This window comes from Neolamprologus multifasciatus, chromosome 22, assembly GCF_963576455.1.
Source record: "Neolamprologus multifasciatus chromosome 22, fNeoMul1.2, whole genome shotgun sequence".
In the NCBI taxonomy this organism is placed as follows: Eukaryota; Metazoa; Chordata; class Actinopteri; order Cichliformes; family Cichlidae; genus Neolamprologus; species Neolamprologus multifasciatus.
Window position 1 is genome coordinate 20,068,075 of NC_140459.1, and position 25,295 is coordinate 20,093,369.

At 43.5% G+C, this 25,295-nt stretch overlaps 2 protein-coding genes across 2 annotated transcripts; one reads left to right on the top strand and one right to left on the bottom strand.

Moving 5' to 3' along the window:
* Positions 1-310: 310 nt before the first annotated feature.
* Positions 311-2,654, top strand: sp8a (sp8 transcription factor a). Its single transcript, XM_085148656.1, has 2 exons — positions 311-346; positions 822-2,654. Exons 1-2 carry the CDS (start codon positions 326-328, stop codon positions 2,019-2,021), a joined length of 1,221 nt encoding a protein of 406 aa, XP_085004782.1. The 5' UTR covers positions 311-325; the 3' UTR covers positions 2,022-2,654.
* Positions 2,655-3,159: 505 nt separating this feature from the next.
* itgb8 (integrin, beta 8) lies at positions 3,160-23,323 on the bottom strand. The gene is made up of 16 exons (XM_085148655.1): positions 22,529-23,323; positions 21,512-21,597; positions 17,558-17,729; positions 16,623-16,729; positions 16,050-16,189; positions 15,652-15,817; positions 12,989-13,147; positions 12,774-12,869; positions 12,507-12,599; positions 11,326-11,466; positions 9,634-10,048; positions 9,061-9,283; positions 8,835-8,938; positions 7,101-7,223; positions 5,893-6,059; positions 3,160-4,801 (listed from the first exon to the last, which is right to left on the bottom strand). Exons 1-16 carry the CDS (start codon positions 22,620-22,622, stop codon positions 4,676-4,678), a joined length of 2,412 nt encoding a protein of 803 aa, XP_085004781.1. The 5' UTR covers positions 22,623-23,323; the 3' UTR covers positions 3,160-4,675.
* Between the last annotated feature and the right edge of the window lie 1,972 nt (positions 23,324-25,295).

The following is a 25,295-nucleotide window of genomic DNA, read 5'->3' on the forward strand; positions in this document are numbered from 1 at the left end:
GAAGGAAGAACGTTTCTGCGCACTCATCTGTTGCTTCAGTGTCTCCTTTTGAATTTCATGCCTTAAACTTTAAAATATTCTCTCACTCTTACTTTGAAACTATACTCGCTTACAACGTTTGAAATTTATGACGACCCCGAGCACAAATGTTTGGAGACAATGACAGCTGATCTCTGATTGGCCAGCGGATGCTGAGCGCCACTTCAAAGCCACGGGGAAGATACAACTACTACCAAAGCAGTCAGAGAGGAAAACAGACCTATCGCGCAAGCTACCGAGAGCACACACAGACACTGACAGCAGAAGATATCACTGCACGGAGTCCATGGCTGCCACACTGCTTGGGGTGAGTTTGCATTTCGACGCAATTTTTGTTTTTCTCTGAATATTTTTTATTATTATTTTTTGGCAAAAGCAAATTCTTAAAAGGGTCTGTCCATTTGCTTATTCGATTAATATTTATTTTATTTCCTTTATCTCGTTTAAATGCCGCTGTTTATAATAAAAGTATCGTTATTTAAATTAATCGAGCTTTAGTTGTTTTCCCATCTACATTTTTAGCTTTCACAGCTTGCGCTATTGATGGCGAGTTGCTATGTCTAATGGAAAAGCGATTTTTTTTTTTAAAGTTTTATAAGTTACTAAGTTATCCCACCTGCTGTGGTGCTGGTTAAGTTATAAAACAACAACAATGTAAGCTTCATTTGTGTTTTGCAGACTGTGTCCAACTCATTTGATTTACATGCTTCCTTTTACGCGTGTTTTGCGCACATGGTTTCAGTGGCGTGCTGGCTCTAAATGCGTGCTTTGTGTTCCCGCAGGAGGAGCCACGGTTAGGCAGCACCCCGCTGGCCATGCTGGCCGCAACCTGCAGCAGGATTGGGGAGCCCAGCCCCTCGTGCTCCCCTGCTGTTTCCGAGGGAGCCCCCGGACTCGTCAAAGGGTTCCATCCATGGAGAAGGAACTCGCAAGTCACCAGCAACTTGGGTACCTGCCTCACCTCGTTTGGGGTTTCTTCTGGGACCTCCAGGAGTAGCAGGACCGGACTGACTGACGCCTCTAGCGCTTTCACTGTGACAGCTGCTACTTCTTCTTTAGGGAATGATTTTTCGATGTACCAGACCGCTGTGCCACCGGACAACTGCGTTCCCAATTCCGCACACGCACAGCGGCCCGTGCTTCTGACCAAATTTCCCTCCTCGGTGGAAAGCATAGCCGGGATATATCCGAGGATGCATGCACATCCCTATGATCCATGGTTCAAACCCGTGGGGGATACTGGTAACGGGCCTCCTGCTTGGTGGGATATGGGCAGCAGCTGGGTGGACGCACAGAACACAGTCGGGTTACCATCTCCTTTGAGCAGCTACACCAGTGACTACAGCTCTAACTTCAGCCCCGGTGCCTCTCAGCACCTGCTCCCCGCGGCGCAACATCTCTTCGACGGCTTCAGACCACCTGTTCCCGCAGCCTACACAGAGCCTCCGGTCACGGCAGCACCTCCTCTCACAGGTTCCCCAGTCGTTTCTTTGCCCCCATCCTCCCGCTCCTCCTCACGGCGCTACTCCGGTAGAACCACTTGTGACTGTCCAAACTGCCAAGAGGCGGAGAGCCTCGGCCAAGGGCACACGAGTCCCCGGCGGAGGGGCTTGCACAGCTGCCACATCCCAGGTTGTGGTAAAGTTTACGGCAAAACTTCGCACCTGAAGGCCCACCTGCGCTGGCACACCGGGGAGAGGCCGTTTGTCTGCAACTGGCTTTTCTGCGGGAAACGCTTTACGCGCTCTGACGAGCTCCAGCGGCACCTGCGCACACACACCGGAGAGAAGAGATTCGAGTGCCCCCTCTGCCACAAACGATTCATGCGCTCTGACCATCTCAGCAAGCACGCAAGGACACACAGCACGGAGGACGGCGGGGAGCCGGGGCTCACGAAGGGCACCAGCGACACGGACAATAGCGGCAGCCCGAGCCCTGGACTGAGACTGCACAGCACCGAGGGACAGAGAGCGGTGCAATAATCCACAGAGCTGGACCCAATGAATCCACACGTGGGTTGTTTGCTTTACAGCGGGCCGTGGACTCTAAAGAACTGAAACAGCACTTTATGGATCACTCTGCTTATACCTCATCTGTTATTTGTACCTTTTCTATGAAAAATCTTTTACTCATCTGTTGTTTAGTTTTCTTTTCTTTTTTATTTCTCTATTGCCTAATTTATTCTGTTTTTTGTAAATATAAAAAAGGAAGAAAAACGAGCCTTTCATAATCCCCTTTTACTTCATTATTATAGTAATTAAATATATAAATTACAAAAAAGTTTGAGTGACTACATTTCTATAATTTACTCGTGTTTGAAAGTCTGTGTTGCACTGGGATTAATAAATGGGGCAATTTTCAATTAAAAACAAACAAAACAACTACTCACATGCAATAATCTAAGTTTTGTTGTATATTACAATTTGCCTCAGAAACAAAGTCTTAGTTTTCAGTTTGCAGTGATTATATATAAAACCATAAAAAAACTACATAACAATTCTATTTTTTATTTTACTTTATTATTATTTTTTAATTTAACAATTTTATTTTAGGCACATCTGCACATTTGGCACCTTTAGATACAAAGAGTTCTGTAGTCAGTGACGTCAGCTGCTGCTTTAAGTTTTTGGTTTCAATGATGAAAAGATGTTGCTATTAAAAAATGCCGTAGAGTTGGAGTAAAGAGACTTGGAGTGAATACTCACAGTGAGCTTTAAACACAGTTGTGTAGGTGGAGATCTCCACCTAGTGTTCAGTTTATGCAGTCAGCAGCTGCTTGGATCACATGGGCTTGGACTGTAATATTGAATGCAGGTCCTGGTTATGCAGCAATCTTTTGTTGCACCGATAAAATAAATTAAAATGTAAAAATCTTTGGCACATCTACACAAATATATTCAAACAAACAGATATTAAAAACGTGTAGCGAGTTGTATTCATTAAAAACTACATGCTTCAATTCTGGTGTTGGTCTTCCGGGACTGTCATGGTTGAATATTAAAAAAGTTTTTGCATATTTTTCATTAAAAAAAATAATGTACATGAAATTTTGGGCCACAGGGCCTAAATAAATACAACTAAATAGAATAACTATAAATTAATAAAACACAGTTCAAGAAACAGTTTAAAAACTCTCGCACATTTTTATTGGAATGAAAACAGTCATGCTACACATTAATCGACAGCAAAACTACAGAGAAAGTGCTGTTGTCACTCCGAACATAATGCCCGGTAAGATGAGATGATTAATACCTTATTGCTGAATTCATTTCAGTTTTAGAAACAGAGACAGCTCACAGTATTCACTACCTATTTACCGCTACTCAAATATAGCATAACAAATCAAATAAACATAAAAAATATAATAGAATCATAATAAATATTCATTAGTGTTCCGAGGTTACAGTAAAACAGAGCAGCTAACGCTGTAAACAACATGTTAAAAAAAAAAAAGAGGAACAGGAGTGGGCAAGCAAAGTCTCTCAACAAGTCACGAAACTGGCACTCTGGTTTCAGAGGATCTAATCCTTTAAATTTGCTGAAGAGTGAAGTTCCACCTCTGATCTCAGTACCTTTGGAGCAGATTTGTGTATTAGTCTATACCTGTGAAACAGCAGGTAAATGCAGACATTATTCTGATACAGAGTTCACATTCTCAGGCTTTTGATGATACAACTGCCATTATGTCAGTATGTAAAATATAAATCTATATCCATTGTCATTCCAGTGTTCCAGTGGAGCCAATCCACTCCTCCAGTGAATTAGCTTTAAACACACTTAGGTACCTTTAATGCCTAGAGATCCCACACCTTTCAGTAGTAAAATGCAATTGTTCTAGTGCAAGTCTAACCAGATTATTAATGAAAGACAATCAAATGAAAGTATTCTTGCTTGTCATTACACAATGCCATGATATAACACTAATTTGCAATGCAGCCGATGTTAACAGAAATAAAAACATTAAACGACAAGATTCGCCATGCGTGACTAAAATGTAATCACAGTAAAATAAAAGCAAGCTACTTAGTCACTTGGTGTATGCAAGGCAACACAGCTGAGGTCAGTAATGTGTGTTATTTGAAAGAAAATGTCGTACATTACACTGACCACATGGGGGCAGACTAAGACAGGGAGACAGTACTGTCAGATTATTGTAGTCTGGCACAGTCACATGATTTTTTTTTTTTTCATTAATATGTAGTGTTGTCACTATCAAATAAATAGAAAGCATATGTGCACCTGCACCACACACACTCACACATGCACACTCACACATGCACACTTACTCATGCTAGAGTAGTGCATAGCTAAAAGGCGAGGAGTGATCAACTTTCACCCTGTAAAGGTGAAGTGGCTTCTCTGCTCCTACAAAAGAAGGAGAAGAGGTGGGGAATTTGTGCTCTTCGTCTTCATCTCCAGGACTCCCAGGATACTGGCCGCGTCAGTCACACAGTCAATAAAAGTTTGGTCAGTTCAATTAACAAATAAAATCCCGTGGAGGTTTCATAGTTTACTTCGCTTGAGTCTCTACGTACTACGTACCGCTGGTTGAAGTTTTATGAAGGTTAGGAGGCAGAAAAGAAGCCTTGAGTCCAGCTTTGCTTCTATATGTCTCTACTGCCTTTGGTATGACCTTTTATTGCCAGGGGTCACCCAGGGGCATCTTAGGAACCTGAATGTGCATTTCCACAGGGCGATCAGGTGGATGGTCCCTCCTGTAGGTGACAGTCTTCTCATTGGTTGTAGGAATGTATGACAGATCCTGGTGGGGAAGGGGGGGGCAACAGAAATATGCAGTCAGTAATATTGGAGTCTGAGATGAACACAGATGCTCACTTCAGAAGACTTCTTCACTATTAGTCCAAAATACTACATACTACCGTTCCCATAATGCTATACAAGTTGCCTTTTCCCCCCACATGACTCCTACATGTCATGTGTGACAGATGTTTCCGTGGTTACAGCTTGTGAGTGTTCATATTAGTGGAGAACTCAAAGTGTTAGTCTGTTTAATTGTGATTTATTTCTGGTAAAGATTTGTTGGTAAAGCCAAGATTATAAGTTAAAGGTCATGTTCACAGTCCTTCTGGAGCCTTTACAGGTACACAGAGGATCTTAACCTCTTAACAGCCACCAGGTCACTGGGTTTGGTTAATGTCCTCCCCTTTTTATAGCATTTTCACCTGCTTCAAACACCCACGTGGAAAAGCTTTTAACAGAAACTCTGTGGCTTTATTTGAAATCTAAATGCGTCCCCTATTTACTGAAAGTTCAGCATGTGGCTAAACATGCTAAACTTAACCCTTGGTGGATATTAGGCAGGTAAACTAAAAGTCTATGTGGCCTTTCCCATGACTGAGAAGTGGAGAGTAAGTCTTTGTTACTCAAAAGCAAAACTTCCCCCTGAGAGTAAAATGTCATAAAAAAAAAAATCAGCAAAGAACTGTAAATGTTAACCAGACAGATGGTCCTGGTTCTTAAACACAATCCACAATCGTCAGTATCATTAAGATGATCTGCAGCAGTGCCATAAACAGGAATCCCCCTCGCAACCCCTAACCGGTAACCATTGCTAAGAAATTCCCATCTTCCTCTTCTCCAAAGTGCTGTATGTCATTATAAGGTCAGAAAGCTGGAAACTGTAGATGCTGAGCTGGGAGTTGGGAGGAAATGTAAAACACAGCTGTACCTCTAAGAGCACACTCACATTCCTCACTGCTGGTTTCAGCTGCCGGTACTACTTCACATAAATATCCTAATGAACCTTTGCTGCTCAGGGCTCCAGGGACACTTTGGCTCTTGTTTAAAATCAGACAGACCTGAGAAATTCCTCAAGCATATCAGAGAGCTAACCTTTCCAGTGCAATGGTACCCTGCATCTTCAACAGTGCCCCCTGGTGACCACCGCCTCTTCTGCAGCAACAGCCGGGACACGGCCACAACCACCAGCCCGCACAACACGGTCAGGGCGCACACGCTCAAGAAAGTTCTCACCAGCCGAAGGCTGCTGCTGACACAGTCTGTAGACACATACAAATAAACACACTCAGTTTTACAGTGGAGAGCTATAACATTGTATTGTTCACTGATGGGGACAAAAGTTTGGAGTATTTTTGATCAAAATCATCTTTGAGCAACATGAAAGTACAGATTAAATAAAACTAAAAGTACTGATTCAGCAATATGAAACTGTGCAGAGCTAATCAGGTATGTTTCAGTGGCTCTAAACCCAGGTGTAGGCTGGGTATGGTATGTTTTGGATGTAAATGTTGGACTTGCATGAATGAATTTGAATAAAAGTTACTAAAAGAGGAAAGAGACTGTCCACTGAAAAACAGGGGAGACAAAAAGGCAGTACAAAGCAGAGCTACTCATTTAAATGACATATGACACACACACACACACACACACACACACACACAGAGCTCACTCGGCGGCAGCTGTACCACTATTGCGGTACTGAACAGTCAGCTGGCTGTGTATCTGCTGGGGAGCATGTGTGGATGACGGGCTGATTGCTCGACACAAAGAGCCCAAAGATTGCTCTGACATTTTGTAACAGAGTTACCATAGAGACCTGGCTCCTGCTGCACCCGGGAGGAGTGGGTGTGAGCAGGAAGAGAGTGTCCCGTTGGGTGTGGGGGGTGGTTGGAGGGAAGCTTGAGGGGATAGGGGGAGATGGGGGGGAGATGCACAATGAGCAGTGCTGTTCCAAAAATTGGAAAAGGGTGGGGTGTAAGGGTGGCGGGGTGCTCTGTAACACTTAGATGTGCAATAATAATGTGTGTGAAACTGAGGGCAAATGTGAACTGTGAGGTTTAAAATTGTGTGTTTGTGTGTATGTGTGTGTGCGTGAGGAGGTGTGTGTGTGTGTGTTTGTGGATGATTGAAAAGAAAAAATCCATAAAGTGAGATGGAAACTGAGGGGAAATCTAAATTACAGCTGTAACACTGACAGCAGGCTTGCTGACTCAAATACACCAGGGTGCAGTAGTGCAGCAGAGGTATCAACGGATATGACCCCAAGTTAAAGCGTGTGTGTGTGAGTTTTGACTTCATACCTGGTCTTGTGCTAATAAGAAGCTGAGCCTGACCAGACTTCGAGCTGGTCTGAAAGCGATAGCTGTTGCGACAGCTGTCGTTACTGATGTACATGCAGTGAATCCACGTCTCCCCTGCTTGACCTGAAAATACAGCCAGAGAGAGAGGGAGCAGTGAGACCCAGACATAGATCCAAGATCCAGAACAAATCCTGGAGGGTTAGTTTAAACAAAAAAATTGATCAGAGTAGTGCTGCTGCAGAGCTGCTCTGTTTTAAAGCTCCTCTTGTTTCAAGTAAATTGAATTCAGGTTTGTTTATATAGTGCCAAATCGCACAACAACAGTCACCTCAAGGTGCTTTACATGGTACCCTACAGAATTCTGCAGAAAACCCCAGCACTCAAGTGACCTGCCTGTGAGCGAGCACTTTGTGGTAGGAAGGAAAAACTCCCTTTTAACAGGAAGAAACCTCCAGCAGAACCAGGCATAGGGAGGGGCAGCCATCTGCCTTGATGGGTGGGGGTTGTGAAGGGAAAGAGAAGAGAAGAAACAGAAGCAAAAAGAAACAGAGAGCGTAGGGAGACAAAACACAGACTAAGGGAGAGAGAAGACACAAATTTGATGAATTTAATGCTGCTGCAGCGGTATATAAACACATGGGGAGTGAAAAGAAGAGAGTGGAGAAGAAGCGCTCAGTGCATAACAATGTATGACATGAAGGCAACCTTATTTTAGTAAAACCAAATTAAGTTATTGAAGATCTGTGTGCAATTAGAATCTGACTCTACAAATCTTCTCAGTAATCTGGGGTCTTGATTCTCGAATAGTGACCAACTGTTAGACAAAGCATTTTGAAGTTAAAAAAACTGATTTTTTTAGGAGTCAGTGGAGAACAAAACTGAGCTAAAAGGACAGTGAATAGTAGGCTTACACTCATCAGGTGGTCAGAAATGCAACTCTAACTGTATATGAAAAAGAATGTGATGTAGAGGCAGTCTTCTTAGTGGCCAGCAGGGGGTGGCATCTCTGGTTGCAAAACGAGGTCAGGATACATAGTTATCTATGAGAAACCCAACTTTCCACTTCTTTTATGACTTCAGCAAATGCTTGCCTTGTGAGTTTATGGCCCCTGAAGACAGTTTTAAGTCATACTTAATAAAACATGGTGTTCTTTTTTCATTTCATTCATTTTCAATGATTGTATTATTTAAGGTATAATAGATGTTAAAACAGGATGTGGGTTAGTTCGGGGCTACCTTGTGATTGACATGTTGCTACCATGCAGTATGCTCAGCTCTCAGTGAAATCCATCTGTCGCTCTGTTTCTAAATAACCAAATGGCTCTGGCTCAAAAATGCAGGCAATAAACTGCCAACATGCACAACTTACCAAAAAAAGATGAATACAAGCAGCTCTAAGGGTTGCTTTTTAAATAGTAAATACAAAGTAATATATTTCAAACCCAAGAGCAAATTCAAACTGAGCCAAGGTTTTTATTAAAATCAACTAAATCTGTCATAGCTTCAATTAAAGAAAAAAAAAACTTTTTTAGTGTCCACAAAACTACAAATATGTAAACCTGAACCTGGAGGTTTGTTCCTGTTAAAGGGGAGTTTTTCTTTCCCGCTGTCGCCAAGTGCTCGGTCATATGGGGTCATATGATGGGGTTTTCTCTCTATTATTTACTTCGAGGCAACAGTTGTTGTGATTTGGTGCGATATAAATAAAATTGAATTGAATCACACCAGCTCTACCTGACACGTCATCCATGTAGCCGACCAGCGGTGCACAGGTGTGGTTGCACTGTCCCGCCTCTTCTTGGGTCAGACCATGAGAAAGGTGGCAGCCCACACACGTCCTAAGAGGCAAAGCAACGCAAACAGAAATAACAAATCATTACAGTTTCAACTTCATGCATACAGCTCGATCTGTCGGAGCTCCCATCGTGCTTTGTGGTACCAAATATAAGTCGCTAATTACCAGTATGATTGGCAGGTGCTTTGGCACGCAGGGCAACGCTCGCAGAAGTCTCCGGAGTGTTGGGGGTCGTCGCACACACACTTCCCACACACACACTTCCCTCTCCCGCTGCAAAGCAAGCCATTTGATGACTGGCAGGTTGCTGTGGAGACGGGACAGTTGCAGCTATCGCCTGTCCATCCATCCTCACACACACATTCACCTAGCACACACACACCCCGACCTGAGAGACAAGAGAGAGATGAGAGGAAAAAGCATTAATTCAATTCAATTTTTCAATTCAATTTTATTTATATAGCGCCAAATCACAACAAATGTCGCCTCAAGGCGCTTCATAGATACAGAGAAAAGCCCAACAATCATATGACCCCCTATGAGCAAGCACTTTGGCGACAGTGGGAAGGAAAAACTCCCTTTTAACAGGAAGAAACCTCCGGCAGAACCAGGCTCAGGGAGGGGCGGCCATCTGCTGCGACCGGTTGGGGTGAGAGTTAACGAAAAAAAATCGTGCACTAGTCATCTTGACATTAGCAGTATCACTATGAACTAATTTTCAGAGTGTGCCCCGCTTACTTCCACACAGCAGCCCTCCTTCGTAAGGGCAGGAGAAGTCGTCTAATTCGCAGTATTTCCCGTACACTGCACCGAGCCTGCTCTGCTCACAAACACACTTCCCACATTCGCACACTCCGCGGCCACTGCAGACCACATCAGACCCATCTGCTTTGCAGTTCTTGTTTGAATCCGAGTCCTTCATCATCCCGTAGTTCGGCCTCTCCTCCTGATTGTTGCCATTTTGGGTCTGTTTGCATGGTGACGCGTTGGCATCATGGCACTGTCCCACCGGTCCACATGTGCACTGACATTTAGAGCGGATCCTCACAACAGTGGATTCGTTGTAACCCACGGGACGGACCATGACTGTCACATCTTCATCTTTACCGTCATCAGGACAGGAGTGCTGGCCAATTGTGATATTGAAGTAGACCTGGGTAAAACAAATATGTTTATAAAGAGCAGCAGGGGATGTTGAAAGAGGGATAGAGCTGTGTTCTAGTTGTATATTTATATGGGCGGCAAGGTCGGTTGGTCATCTGGTGCACCACCATGGCCCAGTTCAAAAAGAACTACTGTAATATTTTATGCTATGAAACTCATCGATTTAGTGATAGAGTGTCTTGTTTCCCTAGCAACAGCAGGTAGAAATTCCAGTTTCTTCACTACTTTTGTTCACGACTAAATGACCACATCTCATGCCATCCTCATTAGTTAACATGCTAAACTCAGGCCCTCAGTATTGTTGTAAGCATGCTGACATAGACATTTACAGCAGAGAGTCTATCTTAAATATCTTCTACACTTACACAGCGATGTGGATCATTTTTCTGCACCAAACTGAGGCTGTAAATCTAAAAGGTGTGAATAAGCCAAATCTCGCTGCATGATTACAGAAATCCCTAACAGCTCAAACAGTTAGATAGGAAAATGGATTCTTAGGCTGAATTTGAACAATTATTCTGTTGGCTGATGTGGAAAGTTGTGCATGCCAAAGCTTTGAGTTCACAGTAAACCTTTCTATTGATTTTTATCTCCATTCTGGTAATTGTTTCCATAATTCGTCTCTAATCCACCCACAGATTAAAGTTTCTTTGTACAGTGGAGTAACTCTGTAGAGCAGTGATTTAGTATGCTGAGGTTCAATAAAAGTTTAGAACCCCAAAATGTGACGAAAGAAATCTCACAGGAAGCTAAGGGGAGTAAAATCATTCCCAAATGCACTGAAGATGCTATAATTAGTGCCAAAGCAAAGGTCTCTTTGGCTGCTACAGTTGAACATTTTGTGAGAGTAACCTCTGATAAAGTCATGCTGCTTAAGTAGAAAAACTACCGTGCACAGCTGAGAAATATCAAAAAGTGCTCTCGGCACTGGTGAAGGTTTCCTTTTCTCTGCTGGATACCAACACAGGTATTTAGGAGTACAAGTCCAATGACCTCATTCTAAATATAAATGTCCTATTTGTCTGTATCGAGGCTCTCGTGTTAGGTGAGGTAGGGATTTCTGGAGGAAAAGGTTGCGAAATCACATGGAAATGTTTTCCTCTTAAATACAGTCCGTGTAATCCGCTCAGCTCGGATTATTTTCCAAATCTTCTCTGTCACGTAAAGCTCTCAGTGCGAGGGCGTTTGTGTATGTCAGGGTAATCTGATACAACTAATATATGCCTTGTGACATCTCTGGTGGCTCTGACGCTGCTGGGTGTTTACCGTCTGGTCGGGCTGCACCCCCGTGCAACTGTGCTCTGCAGCAGTGGATCCATCGGGGCAGAGAGGAGTTACAGACACCCAGTACCTGCTGACCGCCTTGTCCTCCAACGACACGGACACCACCACCTCTGATAACAACCTCTGGGCACATCGAAAACAGAGAGACAAGCAGCATTACACTGAGAGCCTGATATAAAGAAACTTATTATAGCTTACTGTGCTGACTACAAAGCAATGTAGGTTAAGATAAAAGGGAATGCTAGGAACAGCTTGAAATTTTAATGAACGTAATCTGTGTGAGTGAACAGCAATGACGAAAGAAAGGGGGGGGGGGGGGGGAAGAGGCTCATTAATTAAAGTTGTCACATGTTAACTAAAAGCCCTCTGTCGCCCTCTCTTTCTTCCTGAAATACAGGGATTTATGGGAACAAGGAGGTGGGGCCGAAAATAGCATATTTGTGTTCCTCTCTGATTAGGACACATGGTTTCTGTGGGGATCTGATAGCCATTATAATGCCAGCTTCTGTTCAGGCGGCGCTGTTTGTGTATGTGTGTGTGTTTCTGCACGTATGCGTGGCTGCGCACCCGATTCTGTGGATTCGGCAGATTCTCGAAGCAAACAATGGAGCGCTGTGCCTGGGGCGAGATTATACTCTGCCAACTGAATTAACCCCGTGGTGAGTCTCACTCACCCACACACACACATACAAAACCTTAACCTTCCGTAACCTCAAATTCTCGTCCGTGTTGTTTCCTGTTGTTGTTTTTCTTTCTTCAGTTTTTAGGTCTCTCCCCATCATCAATTTCCCCCAAACTTTAGCACTTTAAGTTTGAGATCATTTAAGATTTTTCTTGCATTCCCCGTTTTCGAACTTCAACTTCTGGGGTACACATAAACAGGACGCACTTTTCAAACAGGAAATGCGCTATTACTCAGTCCGCATGATTCAACAAGTCAAGGAGAACAACAAAAGTTCGTGTTGCTTCAGCAGACCGGCAGCAAACTTTGTCTCAACATTTCTGAGCCAGGAATGTGTTGGGTTGTGATTCCAGCTCTCACAGTGCTGCTCTTCTCGTCTCTCCCACCTTTCACTTGTCCCCGTCTTTGTCCAAAGAATGAATAAGACGCTACAAAGAGGACAAAGAGCCTACGAGGGGAGGTGTAGCTGAGTGCTTTGTACCTTGTATGCATCCACCACCAGGTCTATGAGATTCGGAGCCTGGAAGAGGCCTAATTTTCCCAGGTAGGAGCCAGGTAGCAGATGCATCAGCTCCTGGAAAAGGAAAGGTAGACGAGAGTAGAGAAAAAGGTAATGCTTTTAAAAATCTTCCCCTCTCATATGTGCTCCTGAAATGAGCAAGATATGTATGAGTCAAAACTTGAGAATCTGTGGCTGATTGTATGCCTTCTCAGTATATTACTAAGTGCACGTGTAGGGGCACATTACCTCATACCACTGGTATTGCTGCTTTTCCACTGCAAAGATGGAGTAGATATGGTTTTCAAGGAGCTTATCAGACAACTGACCCAAACTGGGATGGTCCTGAAAAGCAAAGTAATCCTCCTGTCACCTCAAAGCCTGTAGTATTTCATCTGGTCCACATTAAAGTGAGATTATGTGAGCTTAAAGTTTGATGCTTTAGCTTTTGTAAGTTTCCTCACCATCCTGGTGCTGCCTTTGTAGACGTTGTCCTCCAGGTGACACAGGCCATCGTGTGGCACGACGATCCCTGCCAGCCGGCTATCCAGGGCGAGGTGAGAAGGCTGGTCGGTCATCAGGAGCAACAGACGCTTTGCCTCTGGTCTCCAACCAACAGCCCTCTAAAATGCAGAAAGAAGGCAACATGCAATGTTATTTTTGGCCATTAATTTAGCAAAACTTAGATATTTTCATCCTAATACCAAAAAAATTCAAACACAAGCAGAGATCCATTGAACGTCTCTGCAGCCTGTTTTTGCAGAGTGGTTTTTGTTATTCCTTTAAATCATGACGGAGTGATGTGGAAAAATGTGCATGCGTCACATTTTAAGGATTTACAAGTGTGGGAAAAAATGCAAGGCGAAACATTTTACACATGTGAACTGGATTATTTTCAGTGATGATCAGGCTTTTCTGTAATGTCCAATTAAATAAAGAACCGGGAGTCTCGATTTTTATGTCTGTGACTCATACAGTGACTCCTGTCTCTCAGCGTGAGAAACTGGGCCAGTGTGCATGTGTGTGTGTGTGTTTAGGGAAACCTAGTGAGCTTATAAGTAGGCCTGGCGTAATGGAGTCTATTTCTAGACTGATGACCACCGTGGTGTTTCCCTCCGAGATGGCTACTCAGGGGCCCCCTGCATGGTGTGACACATAACCCCCGCAGAAGCTATAATGTAAGCAACTGTGAATCTGAGTGTGTGTGTCTGCCATACCCCACATGTGGAGTTAATACTTAGCGGGATTCCTGTGGCAATATGCATTGCTTTCAGGGTGCCACTATTTTTCCAGAAAAGAGTAAACGCTTCTTTTAGATTTGCAGATTTAACACCTACTTACAACTAGAAAACACCCCTTAGATTTACATATACAGCGTCCAATCTACCACTTGGTTGGAATGGAATCAGGGTCAATATAATTTGGCTTTTTAACAAGAATTCACTAAAGAAACTGTTTATGTAAAGTAGAGGAAATGAATCATCCATTCTCTTCTGTTTATTCTTATCGGAGTCGTGGTGGTGGTGGATAGACTATCTATCTAGTCTATCTACCATAGGGCGAGAGGCGGGACACACCAAGTCGCCAATTCGACACAGGGCTAAATTAATCAACATTAATCAAAAATATATAAATATATAATAAATAAGTCACTGCATAAATATTCAAACCCTTTAAAGTAGATGAACTAATTCAACAGAGCTCGAGCCAATTGTAGTTTCACAGTTAATGAAGTGCAAATTACTAAAGTGCAGTGAATGTGTCTCAAGTGACTGTAGTATAAAGACACCTGTATGTGAAAGATTCAGTCACAGGTTAATCGGTATTCCTGGCAACAATTACACCATGAGGACAGAAGAATGCTCCAAGCAAGTCGGGGAAAAGATTAGGAAAACTATAGGTCAGCGTACAAGTCACTGAAAATCCCCTGGAGTTCAGTTAAATTCGTCATGACTGGAAGAAACAGCACATGTGTAAACCTGCCTAAAGCAGGCCGTCCTCACAAACAGTGACTGTGTGAGAAGGACACCAGTAAGGTGGGGGCCACAAAGACACCTATGACTACACTGAAGGAGTAAAAAGCTTCAGCACCTGAGATGTTGCTCAGGCTTTATGGAAGAGTGGGGGGGAAGTTTATCTAAAAGCATGTGGGAGTCTGGGGTCTCTAGTCTGATGAGACCAAAATCAACTTTTTAAGTCATCACACTAGACACTTTGTTAAGGTAGCAACACACATTCTATATATTTTGGCAAATACACCATCTCTGGCAAAACATAAAATGAATACAGCAATGATAGATAAATCCTGAAAGACCATCAGATTCAGTCTCCAAGAGAATTCCAACCTAATACACAAACCTAAGACACGAAGCATTCAGGCATGAGCTAGACGGAAATAGTTTAAAGTCAACAAGGTGAGTGTTTTGGAGTGGTTGAATCGAAGCCCGGAGCTCAAGCCAATGGAGAATTTGCTGTTGGACTTGAAAAGCACTGTTCATGCCTGACCCTGTGCAACCTGACAGAGCTTGAGGAGTTTTGCAAAGAGGAGTGGTGTACAATTGCAGTATCCAGATGTGCAACCATGACTCAGACCTGTCCACAGACTCAGTGCTGTGACAGCATCCAAAGGTGAATTTACCAAATAATGACTTGAATTAAGATCCAGAAAAACAAAGCTGGAGCTGAGTTCAATCATGATGCAGCAAAGTAAAATTTGTCCTGTGCTCTGACTAATTACAGAGCTCTCTGGGCTGAAGAGGAGCTTGTTAGCTTGTTATTAACACACATGAGACACAAGTCTCAGTGGTATGTAGTGAGCATTAGGGTAACTTGCACTGTGGAGGCAATATAGACAGGCTATGGAGTGACACATGTTGCCATGTAGATGATATTGTTTTAGGGAAGCCTTTGATTATTTCTGCAACCTAAACGAATACATCTGATGGATTATAGCAACAACAATTATGAGAATGCAGGGTTGAGCCGGCACAATCGAGTAAGGGTGGAAAAATTACATTAATAACTGTGCTGTTAAAACACATCACTATACATCACTAACAGCCTCTGAGGGAGTTTTATATGCATTCATGTATTTATGTACGCAAACTACAAATGAACAAATGCCCACCTGGCAGACCGCAGCTTGCAGCATGGCATCTAGTCCTCCTTCAGGTGTGTCCATGTTACCAGAGATGCGCTGGCGCTTGATCACCCGCGTAAACTCGCTCATATTGCTCGTCATGCTAAGGACATGGTGGAAGCCGTGGGCTGGTCGACAGCGTATTTCAAAATCACTTGTGAGAGACAAAAAATAAATTAATTAATTAAAAAATGAGGTCCTGTTTGCAAGATTTGGAACTGCAGAGCTATTATGCTCAGCTTATCCTGATGACAATGCTGCCCCAAGCAACTAAAAAGCTAAATTATGCATCTTTATATATTTTTTTTACATGATCACTGAAATTATGACATCCCTCTTCGAGTGTATCATTGTATCTTCCAACTCTAGCTAACAAATGATCTTACCTGCAGGGATTGTGGATCTTTGAAGGATGAACGTTGATGTAAGGAGAAACAGGCTTGTCCACAAATGAGCCAAAACCCAGCCAAAGGTCTGAGGAGTGCTCCGTCATACGAAGGGACAGAGCTACACCCACCGTCTTCAGCTGTGCCGCACGCAGAAAGCAGGTTGGAGAGGTAGAACAAGGACAGGTAAAGAGCAGCAGGCGAGAAGGGAAGAGCAAAAGAAGGAGGCGTGCAAGAGGACATAAAATAAGAAGATTTGGAAGATGATCCAGATTAAATAAGGCACAATAGACAAAAATAAAGCTGATTTACTTCCCATTTCCTCTGCTTCATTTAAAAAAAGTTTAATCTGTAGTAGTTATAAAGTCGGTGTCCATCTCACTGGGCCTACTTACTGTTTATAGATCCTGGTGAGACTTCTCATTTATGCAAGCCTTGACTTAATTATGTTTTTACACAGCAAATAGTCCTTGCAGCTATATTTATATATAGAACCTTCGAGAAGAAGGCGTGGAACAAATCCTCACTGACTCACTGAGCAGCAGAGTGACAGACGAGCATTTTCACACCTACTTGATCAAGGTTTTCCTGCATAGAAGCCGATACATCCACCAGGTAGTACAGGTCCACAGGATAACGCTCCAGCTGCTTCACCGACACTATGAAACTGGCCGCTGAACCTAGAAACAAACACACACGCACAACATAAACTGCAATGAGCAAAAGTTCAAAAATACTGCATGGTGCACTGCAGCACCAGCATCTACGTGAAGCAGAGATGCAGTGAAACATTTGTTAGGTAGAGGTTGGCTGAACTGTCCGGACTGCAAGGCATCTTCCCTTTACTCTCGCTTTGCTGCTCATCTATATATATATATATGTGTAATTACGAGGAAGGACAGTGATTTCAGTGGAAGGGGACTAACTGCACTGCTATTCACAGCAGCCAAACCAGCTACCAAAAGCTCAGAATACAACACACACACTCACACTGGGACTGTGACTTCATTTAGTGCTTAGGGCACCATTTCTCAATAATGCCTGTATTATAGTTTTTCTTCCTGAAGGCTTAAACACTAACAATGATTCTTGAAGCACCCATCTCGGAAACTGTTAACACTTTTAGTCAGTGGAAATTTGAACACCCACCGCTTGGTGCTGTATGCTCCCATACGGCGCTGCAGGCAGTACTCGCTGTGCTGCTGAGCTACTAAATACAGCACCGCATGTGATGTGGATGAGGTCTTATGGCCTGATCCTTAAAGAAGGTGAGATTTTTCACATTGTTTTGTTCCTTTTCTTTCCCGCAAGAACGTTCTTATTTTCTGATATTGCACTGGTGTTCAGCACATTCACAAACTGCCCTGCTTGGCACACAAAATAATCAAAAACCACAAGTGCTGGTCATTTACACTATCGCTGCAATGGTGTGTTTTCTGCATACTGAACACGTTATTAAGAGAGTCTGATCGTTTTTACGTCCAACCCCAAGTTATCACGTCATCTACCTGGTCTGAGGGTGATGCTGATGTCTCTTGGGGAAACTTGTGTGCTGCTGATGGTGGCGTTGACCTCCACCTTAACCTCTGACTGCTCCATGAACTCCAGTGCACAGCCCTTCCTGAGCAGGTTAACTGGCAAGTCACAGCGCTGACTTAGCCCCGCCCCATCTAGAAAGTCCTGCAGGTGAAAACATAAAGTTCAAAATGGTCAGTTTGCCCTTCATTCAAAATATGCTGGTTTTAAAATCCAACCCTGTATTTAAAACAAGTTAGGATGATGTAAGGAAGAGGGCTTCCTTACTAGTATAATTTGTATTGTGGTAACTTGCACAGCACTTTAGAAGCACCTTTGCACTTTATTAAAAGCACTTTATTGAGCACTGCACTTTAAGGATAGACTTGCACATCAATAACCATTTGCACACAAGAGGTTTAATTATTTATTGAATATTTATTGAGTTATTTAATAATTAGCAGGTAGCCTTTTGCTCCAGGTCCTGCACAGCTGCTCCTCACTGAGAAGTGTGGTGGTTGTCTGTGGGGAAAGGTTGTTACTGGGAACAAATAAGGTCTACTGCCAAGTAAAACTTAGGCAAGTGTGTGTGTTTAAAGTCTACAGGTAAAAGTGTTGGTGCAAAGACCTTTTCTGTGTCCTCTCCAGGGTGTTTGGGCAAATATTTCCCCAGTGGTCCGGACACCATTTAAAGGTTCCAGGAGAGGCCATGGGTTAAGGAGGTGTGAGAAATCTCTATACATGGGTTTTTGGTGTTTTTTTTAATAGGGTTAAGGTATAAGGTTAAAATATAACATATTTAATTATCAGAGAATGATAAAATGTATTTATTTATTAACTCAGATTGTGTATTGTATATAGAAGGTGGAATGCTAGAATTTGGTAAACTCACCTGGGAGTAAATAATGGTTTAGTCCTAAACAGCTGAGAGTATTTAAAGCTGCCATTTGTCATTAGACGAGAGATTGTTGTTGCTGTTAGTTGATCTACCACTAACCGTCATGGCGTTAGATACATGTGGGCAAATAAACGCCTCTTGCTTCCACCATACTTTGTCTCAGTCTTCACCTTCACTGTAAGTTCATCTGCAAAAGCTTTGTCACGGGTGATGTGGGAATGGACGGATGAGCAAATAATTTAAACGTGTCCTTGAAAATAGCAAAAACATAATACAACCTGAAACGTCATTGTTTTTGTTCCAAAAAGCAAATTCACTTCCAACAAAACGCTAACAACAGTTTAGGTAAAAATGTCTCCAAAAGGTGACAGAGGACTCTTTTTGCATTATCTTGACGAATTAAGCAAAGCCTTCTTTTATTAAACAACAATGAGAGCACATGTGACTTCAAAGCCTGTAATATTGAATATTAACGGTGCCTTTGCACATGTAAGTCACTCACGCCATGTGCGCTAATGAATACAAATAACAGATGGCGGATGTTGAGATGGTCTCTCTCTTCCTCAGCCCACGGGAGGCGGCGTCCTTGATTTCCAAAAGGACTTTTGTTTGGTCAATTTTGCACCCTCCTAAATGAGCTTGGGCCCACCCATTGTAACTGTATTTCTGCATCTTGTATAAATCCTTTTTTCTACTTTTCATTGTGGATAAGTGTGCATACAATGACGGTCTGTTTGTTGGCTGACGTTGGTTTTAAAAGTGCTCCAAAAGCCATTCAGTGATTTCCACTGTGTAATTGAGTGCTGCCTGAGGGCAACAAATCAAGGCCATTCAATGTTGGATTTCAGCCTTTTATTTCCCCTTAGTTTTCACAGATTTCTCTGGGTTCTACATTATTTTATATACTGCAAATAATAAAAGGTAATAATGGCTTTAGAGTGCTGTTAAAGACGTACTGCCCTTTATCAAAATTACGTAGGATATGTTCCCCAGTTAGTTGGTTACAAGTTCAAATGAAGTGTATGTTTCAAAAAACAACATGTTTGAATTTCATCAATTTTATTTAACATTATAAATTTTAATATAGGAGAGCATTTTTTCCACATGCACAATATCACAAAGGTCTGTAGGATATAGCTCACTTGCAATTTTAAACTCTATAAACAGAGCATACAAGGAAGCCATGTTTTCGCTGTAATCTCATCTGTATGATGAGCACATCTCCTTCAGCCCGTCTGGAGCAAGAGCGAGAGTAAACAATTTCAAGGTCAGAAGAAAAAATTATAGATTTTCTCTACACTTGTGCCAACGTCTCCATCGTCTCCATCAATTCAAAAATGTACGCCTAACACTCTGCGTTTAAAGGCTGTAATCTAGTTAATGTTTAACCTATTAGTTAATTTTTTAACCTTTGCTCACTGTGAAGTATGTAGTGAAAGACTCACACATGCTGCAGAGTCCTGCACACAGACAAACATTCAGAAAAAAGGATTTACTTCTGGAGCCATTGGGCAACTTTTGATCCGTTTCTCTTTCTCCTGCGCACCTGCCTGGTGTCACAGACGTGCAAAGCCTTCCCTCATTTATTCCACTCAGGGAAACATGCTATACTGAAACCAGTTTCACAATTAATCAGTGGTTTCATTTTTCATTCTGATTGCTTTCAGTGTGCTTGTATTGATTTTTGATGGAGTTACCCCGACATGAGAGCCATGACTGTTTTTGCTATCGGACGCTTGAAATTACTCATCAGTTTCAAGTACCAGGTGGAGGTGCCTGTTTGGATTTACTCCGGATTTATTCTCCGTGTATTCCAACACGATGGAAATTTGCTCAGTGTTAGTTTGGACAGTTCAAAATGTGATTAGACGCCCTTATTGTCTTCAGATTCTTGATTAAGTTCTCCTAATAGTCAGCTGGCACAACGGCAGAATGTAACAGTGTCATGCCTTATAGCTTTGGAGAGGCTTAGTGACCTTTGGTACTTAAGTCTGTAGCAAAAAAACTCACAAATACAAAGAAGTGGCACAAAAAACCCCCGTAAAATTACACCGCTAAATATGTGTATTTACACTGTAATTAATCTGTCATGGGCCAGACTGAGATCAGTCATTTTTAAAAAAGCATGAGGGGGAAACAGATAAGGGATGAAAGAGTGAAAATTAAAAAAAAAACAACACACGGTTGAGGAAAACCGTGGTCTACAATAGAACCTGAAACTGTAGCAAACTATGTGACCAGGACCTGAACCTGAAACCTGGACTGGATTGTGTGTATTTATGGTGTTCCCTGTGGCTATAATTTGCCCTGTAACAACTCTGAATGCCAAAAAGTTTCAGACTGACTTTCTGGGACTTTCCTTACACAGTCTGTCTTTTCACTGGACTCTGAATATTAAGAGCCAAATGTGAACATGCATATTAACAAGACCGGCACTGTTTAATACTTATCCAAGCATGGCTCTGTGAGTTTATATGACCTTGTATGTGTGTGTGTGTCTCTGTGTGTGTAGGAGGTAATGTTTGAGGGCTCACACACACACACCAGTGAAACCAGCCCCACTTGATGATGTCAAGAAGTGTAGGACTTACAGGGTGGGAAAGCACCTGAAGTCTGTAAATGCACACATGCTGACAGTTTGGTCTGGTATTTTCTATCTGTGTGTTGTTACTGGTGTGGCACCAGAAAGCTTTACAGCTCCTCAAGTCTGTTTCGGGGTGGGCTCTTTACGAGACAGACCGACACACAGACAGATAGAGGCATGGGCGGAAGCAGCAATATGTGTAAGTGTGTGGAGACTAAACACATGGATGGAAAAGTGGCTCTGTCTCTGCTTTCTGCCTGAGAAAACGTGCATGGAAACATTCACACGGGCGGCCGGCGCAACTCACACGAGTCATAACGCAGGCTGCCGAGCTCTAACGTGCATATTATATTCACATTTGTGGACTGGATCAAAGCTTTGGTTCGTGTCATCTGAGGAATGCTGTCCAATGCCTGCCACGTTTGTCTCTGACACACACAAACACACGTTCATACGCATTCCTACCTCTTTGAAACACCAGGCGCACTGTGGCCCACGGCTGAGGCAGTCTGTACAAGAGGTGATGCCAGGAGACCGACACACGCCGTCACCTGCTCAAGGAAGGGAGGAGGAAAGGTGGAGGAGGTAGAGAGAGAAAAATGATTGCAAGAAAGAAGAAAAAAGATAGAGGAGGAGGAGGGAAGAATCTGAGATTAGCATATGAAAGAATGTGTGTGTCAACACTTATTAGCCATGCAGCTGAACCCCTGTGGACGTTAGACACTTCTGATGATAGGAGCACCACTTAGCATCTCATAAGAGGCTGTTCAGCACAAATCAGCCACCATCTGGAAGCAGGCACTGGATTTTCTGGAGTAGTAACCCCTCGCCCAACACCAATACACACATCCATACCACATCTAATTATTAGTCAATCATTTAGTGAGAATGTGCATATGTAGGGAGTCCATAACTAGGCACTCAAACAGGATATGTCTATGCAAGGTTTGCCGAAAAAAATACAGTAAGGACGCAGACTTTACTGAGTGACAAAGGAAGGCTTTTTGTAGTGGAATTAATGTCGTAGTGTAGTGATTTATCTGCTGGAATCTAATTTTCCAGAGTTATTCCAGGGAGCTTCAGTGAGGTTGTAATGTAGGACAAAAGGAGAAAAGCTGCAGGTCTGAGCATCACTAACAGCGCACTCTCACCCAGTTAAAATTCTTGGCCTCTGGCAAAAAAGACTGTGAAGGTTAATCGCCTAACTTCTAATTTTAAATGTTCGGTAATGTGCTCAACAAAGAGGGCTGGAGTGTTACCTGCTACTGCAGTGAGGCTGTCATTACTTCTCATCAATAACTAGTTTGTAACTCCTCCACATGAGACAAATGCCCATTACGAGTCTTTTACGTGACCTCCTGCAGAGACTACAGAGAATGTGGGATGTGGGGGACGCTAATGATCGCTTGACAGTGATAGCTACAAGATGCAGGCTAATTGCTGAGATGGGATGTAATTAGCCCCCAATGAGCCTCCACTCACCGGCACTGAAGGATTCCCCGCTGAAAGCGACCACCAAACAGCAGAGCAGGAGGCACAGGCAGGCGCTGTCGTATGTGCGTAGCCAGGAAGTCATATTATTCTGTCCACACCGGGTAGGAGACCGGAGCCAAGCAGCGAGGAGACACGGGAAGCGGAGCTGTACGGCTACTGGAGATGAACCGGGGGAGACCGGACACCGTGCGTTCGCCGGCGCATGAACAATAACCGCGAGTGCTGGCCCAAGCCGCGGGACATCGTGGTTCACCCAAATAGCCCTCTAATCCCGGAGAGGCATTCACATCGACCGGTCAAATCAGCTTACAAGCGCGCTCCCCCGTGGGCCACGAGAGGAGGTGAAGCAATCGGCGGAGTGCGAGTCACCTCCATCTATTTCCACCCAGCCGCAGGTGTGCGACGCGTCTCCGAGAGCTTCTCACAGCTTCGCCTCACAGCTGATGGTAAAAGTCTCATCCCGGGACAGAGCACACGCCGGAGTTACACACGGGAGAGCCAATCAGCGCTCAGCCGGCGCGCAACCGACATGCTGAGTGAACATCATACGCCGAGAGCAGGAGAATAACCGTGTTTTAACCACTGCCATGGTAACCACGCCGCTGTATGTACGAGAGAGAGAGAGAGCTCAGAAGGGGAGGGGGCGTGTGTGTGTGTGTGTGTGTGCGTGTGCGCGCGGGGGGGTGGCTGACAAATAAGGAGAGGAGGAAGAGAGGTGAACAAGGAGGAGTTGCGGTGGATTCCGAGTGTAGCGCTGGTGTTTATGTTGTTTCTTAAGGGAGCCATAAGGGGGACCGCTGAGTGCGAGGACCTGCGTGGATGGATGATGGTGTGGGGTAGTTAGGGGGGGGTCAGTAAAAACCAGAGCTCTCGCAGAGGGCTTCACAGGCTGGTGCTACAGGGGGAGGTGACGCGGTGCGGGGGTCTGACTCCATTGTGCGCAGATTCCAGTGACATAGAGTAACCTCCTCGCCGGCTGCTCCGCTGAAGAGAGCCAAAAATACTTAGTAAATAACTGAACGTTTTATCCACGAGGAAAACAGCCACGAAGCAAGAAAACACTAGCAACCCAGACCATCTTTGGCCTGCTCGTATCTGGTGGGGGTCTTCAAGGTAAAAGAAACAGAATCAGAATCGTGTTTATTGGCCAAGTATGTGTGCAGACACATACAGGGAATTTGGTTCCGGTAGATGGTGGCTCTCAAGCACAGCATGTAAAAAAAGAATGAAAAGAAAGAAAGAAAGAAAGAAAGAAAGAAAGAAAGAAAGAAAGAAAGAAAGAAAGAAACTCTAGTCTTGTCTTGGCTCCTGGTGAATGCGCCAACGCGCAGCAATAAGATCGTGCTTATCTGCTCTTCTTTGGCCTCCATCTGTTGCTCAGGAGCCTGGAGCAGACCCAGCCGGCCTCTCCTCTCATTCATTCATCCATTCATTCACATAATTTGTCCAATGGGAATTTTTGGAGTGCTGACACCTCCCCATCCACACTCCAAGCAGTCACCCTCAATTATGATAATGATGCAAACACACACCCCACTGTTTTCTAAGTGTGTGAAACATCCCTGAAAAGCAGCTTCCACGCAGTCTCTTTCTTTCTCTCTCTCTCTCTGCCCAGGCTCAAGTCTCTCCTCTCTGCAGGCTGAAGGTGACAGCGACGGTTTCGTGGTGACCAGAGGGCATAAAAAATAGAGGTATTCACTGCTGAGCAAACTTGATAATGGACTCCAGTGTAAACAGGTCCTCTGCCCTGGTCATCAGCACTGGCCTACATCACTATCTTAATGACAGCTGTCATTGTTGTTAACCCGACACAAGCCACTCTTCCTCCGAGTCATTCCTCCCCCACCTTTCCCACCTCCACACCCTCCTCCCCCTTCTCTTCCCTTTCTTCTCCCCCTGCTATGTTTGTGTTAGCAGTCGGCTGGGCTTTCCATCACGCTGGTCTGGCCTCATCGTTCTCCAAACACACACACACGCACACACACGCACACACACACATGCATGTGTGCACAAACACATACATACCATACTCTATTTTGAAGCATCTCAAACACCTGCCCAACTTTATTCTTTCTTTCTTTCTTTCTTTCTTTCTTTCTTTCTTTCTTTCTTTCTTTCTTTCTTTCTTTCTTTCTTTCTTTCTTTCTTTCTTTCTTTCTTTCTTTCTTTCTAAGTGGTCATTCAGAGAGTTCTCAGTGATTTTCTCTCTGAAGCCTCGCCCTCACTCTCCATTCAGCCTCCCATTCTTTGGATAAGCTGATGCGAGGACAAAGTAAGGGGTCAAATGTGAGAGAGGAGCAGAATGGGGATTCTCATACATGGATCCAAACCAGCCACCACAAGTGCACAGAGTGACTGACGTTTGGGGAGATTTGGCACAAATTTTTCTTTGTGTTTCTAAATGTCAGCATTTTTGAGCCTTTTGTTATCGAGTGGAACCGAACAACCACACAGTCATAACAAATTTGCATTTCATCATGATTTAACACTCGACAGTCTAATCTGAAATCCCCTCTTACATTTATATGTCAGCATTTGGCCTTTGGTGAAATGAATTCCCCCTCAAAAATCAGAATCACCTATCATCACCTTCCTACTCATTTTTTTTTCTTCTGATGCTGAATTGTTTTTTTGTTTTGTTCAATTTTATGTTAGGGAGGTGGAGGAGGAGTCGAATCTCAAATTTCCGCTTCTATCAAAATGTCAGTCTAAATAAGGTATTATGTAAAGCAGAATCAAATGTGCCTACTGCTAT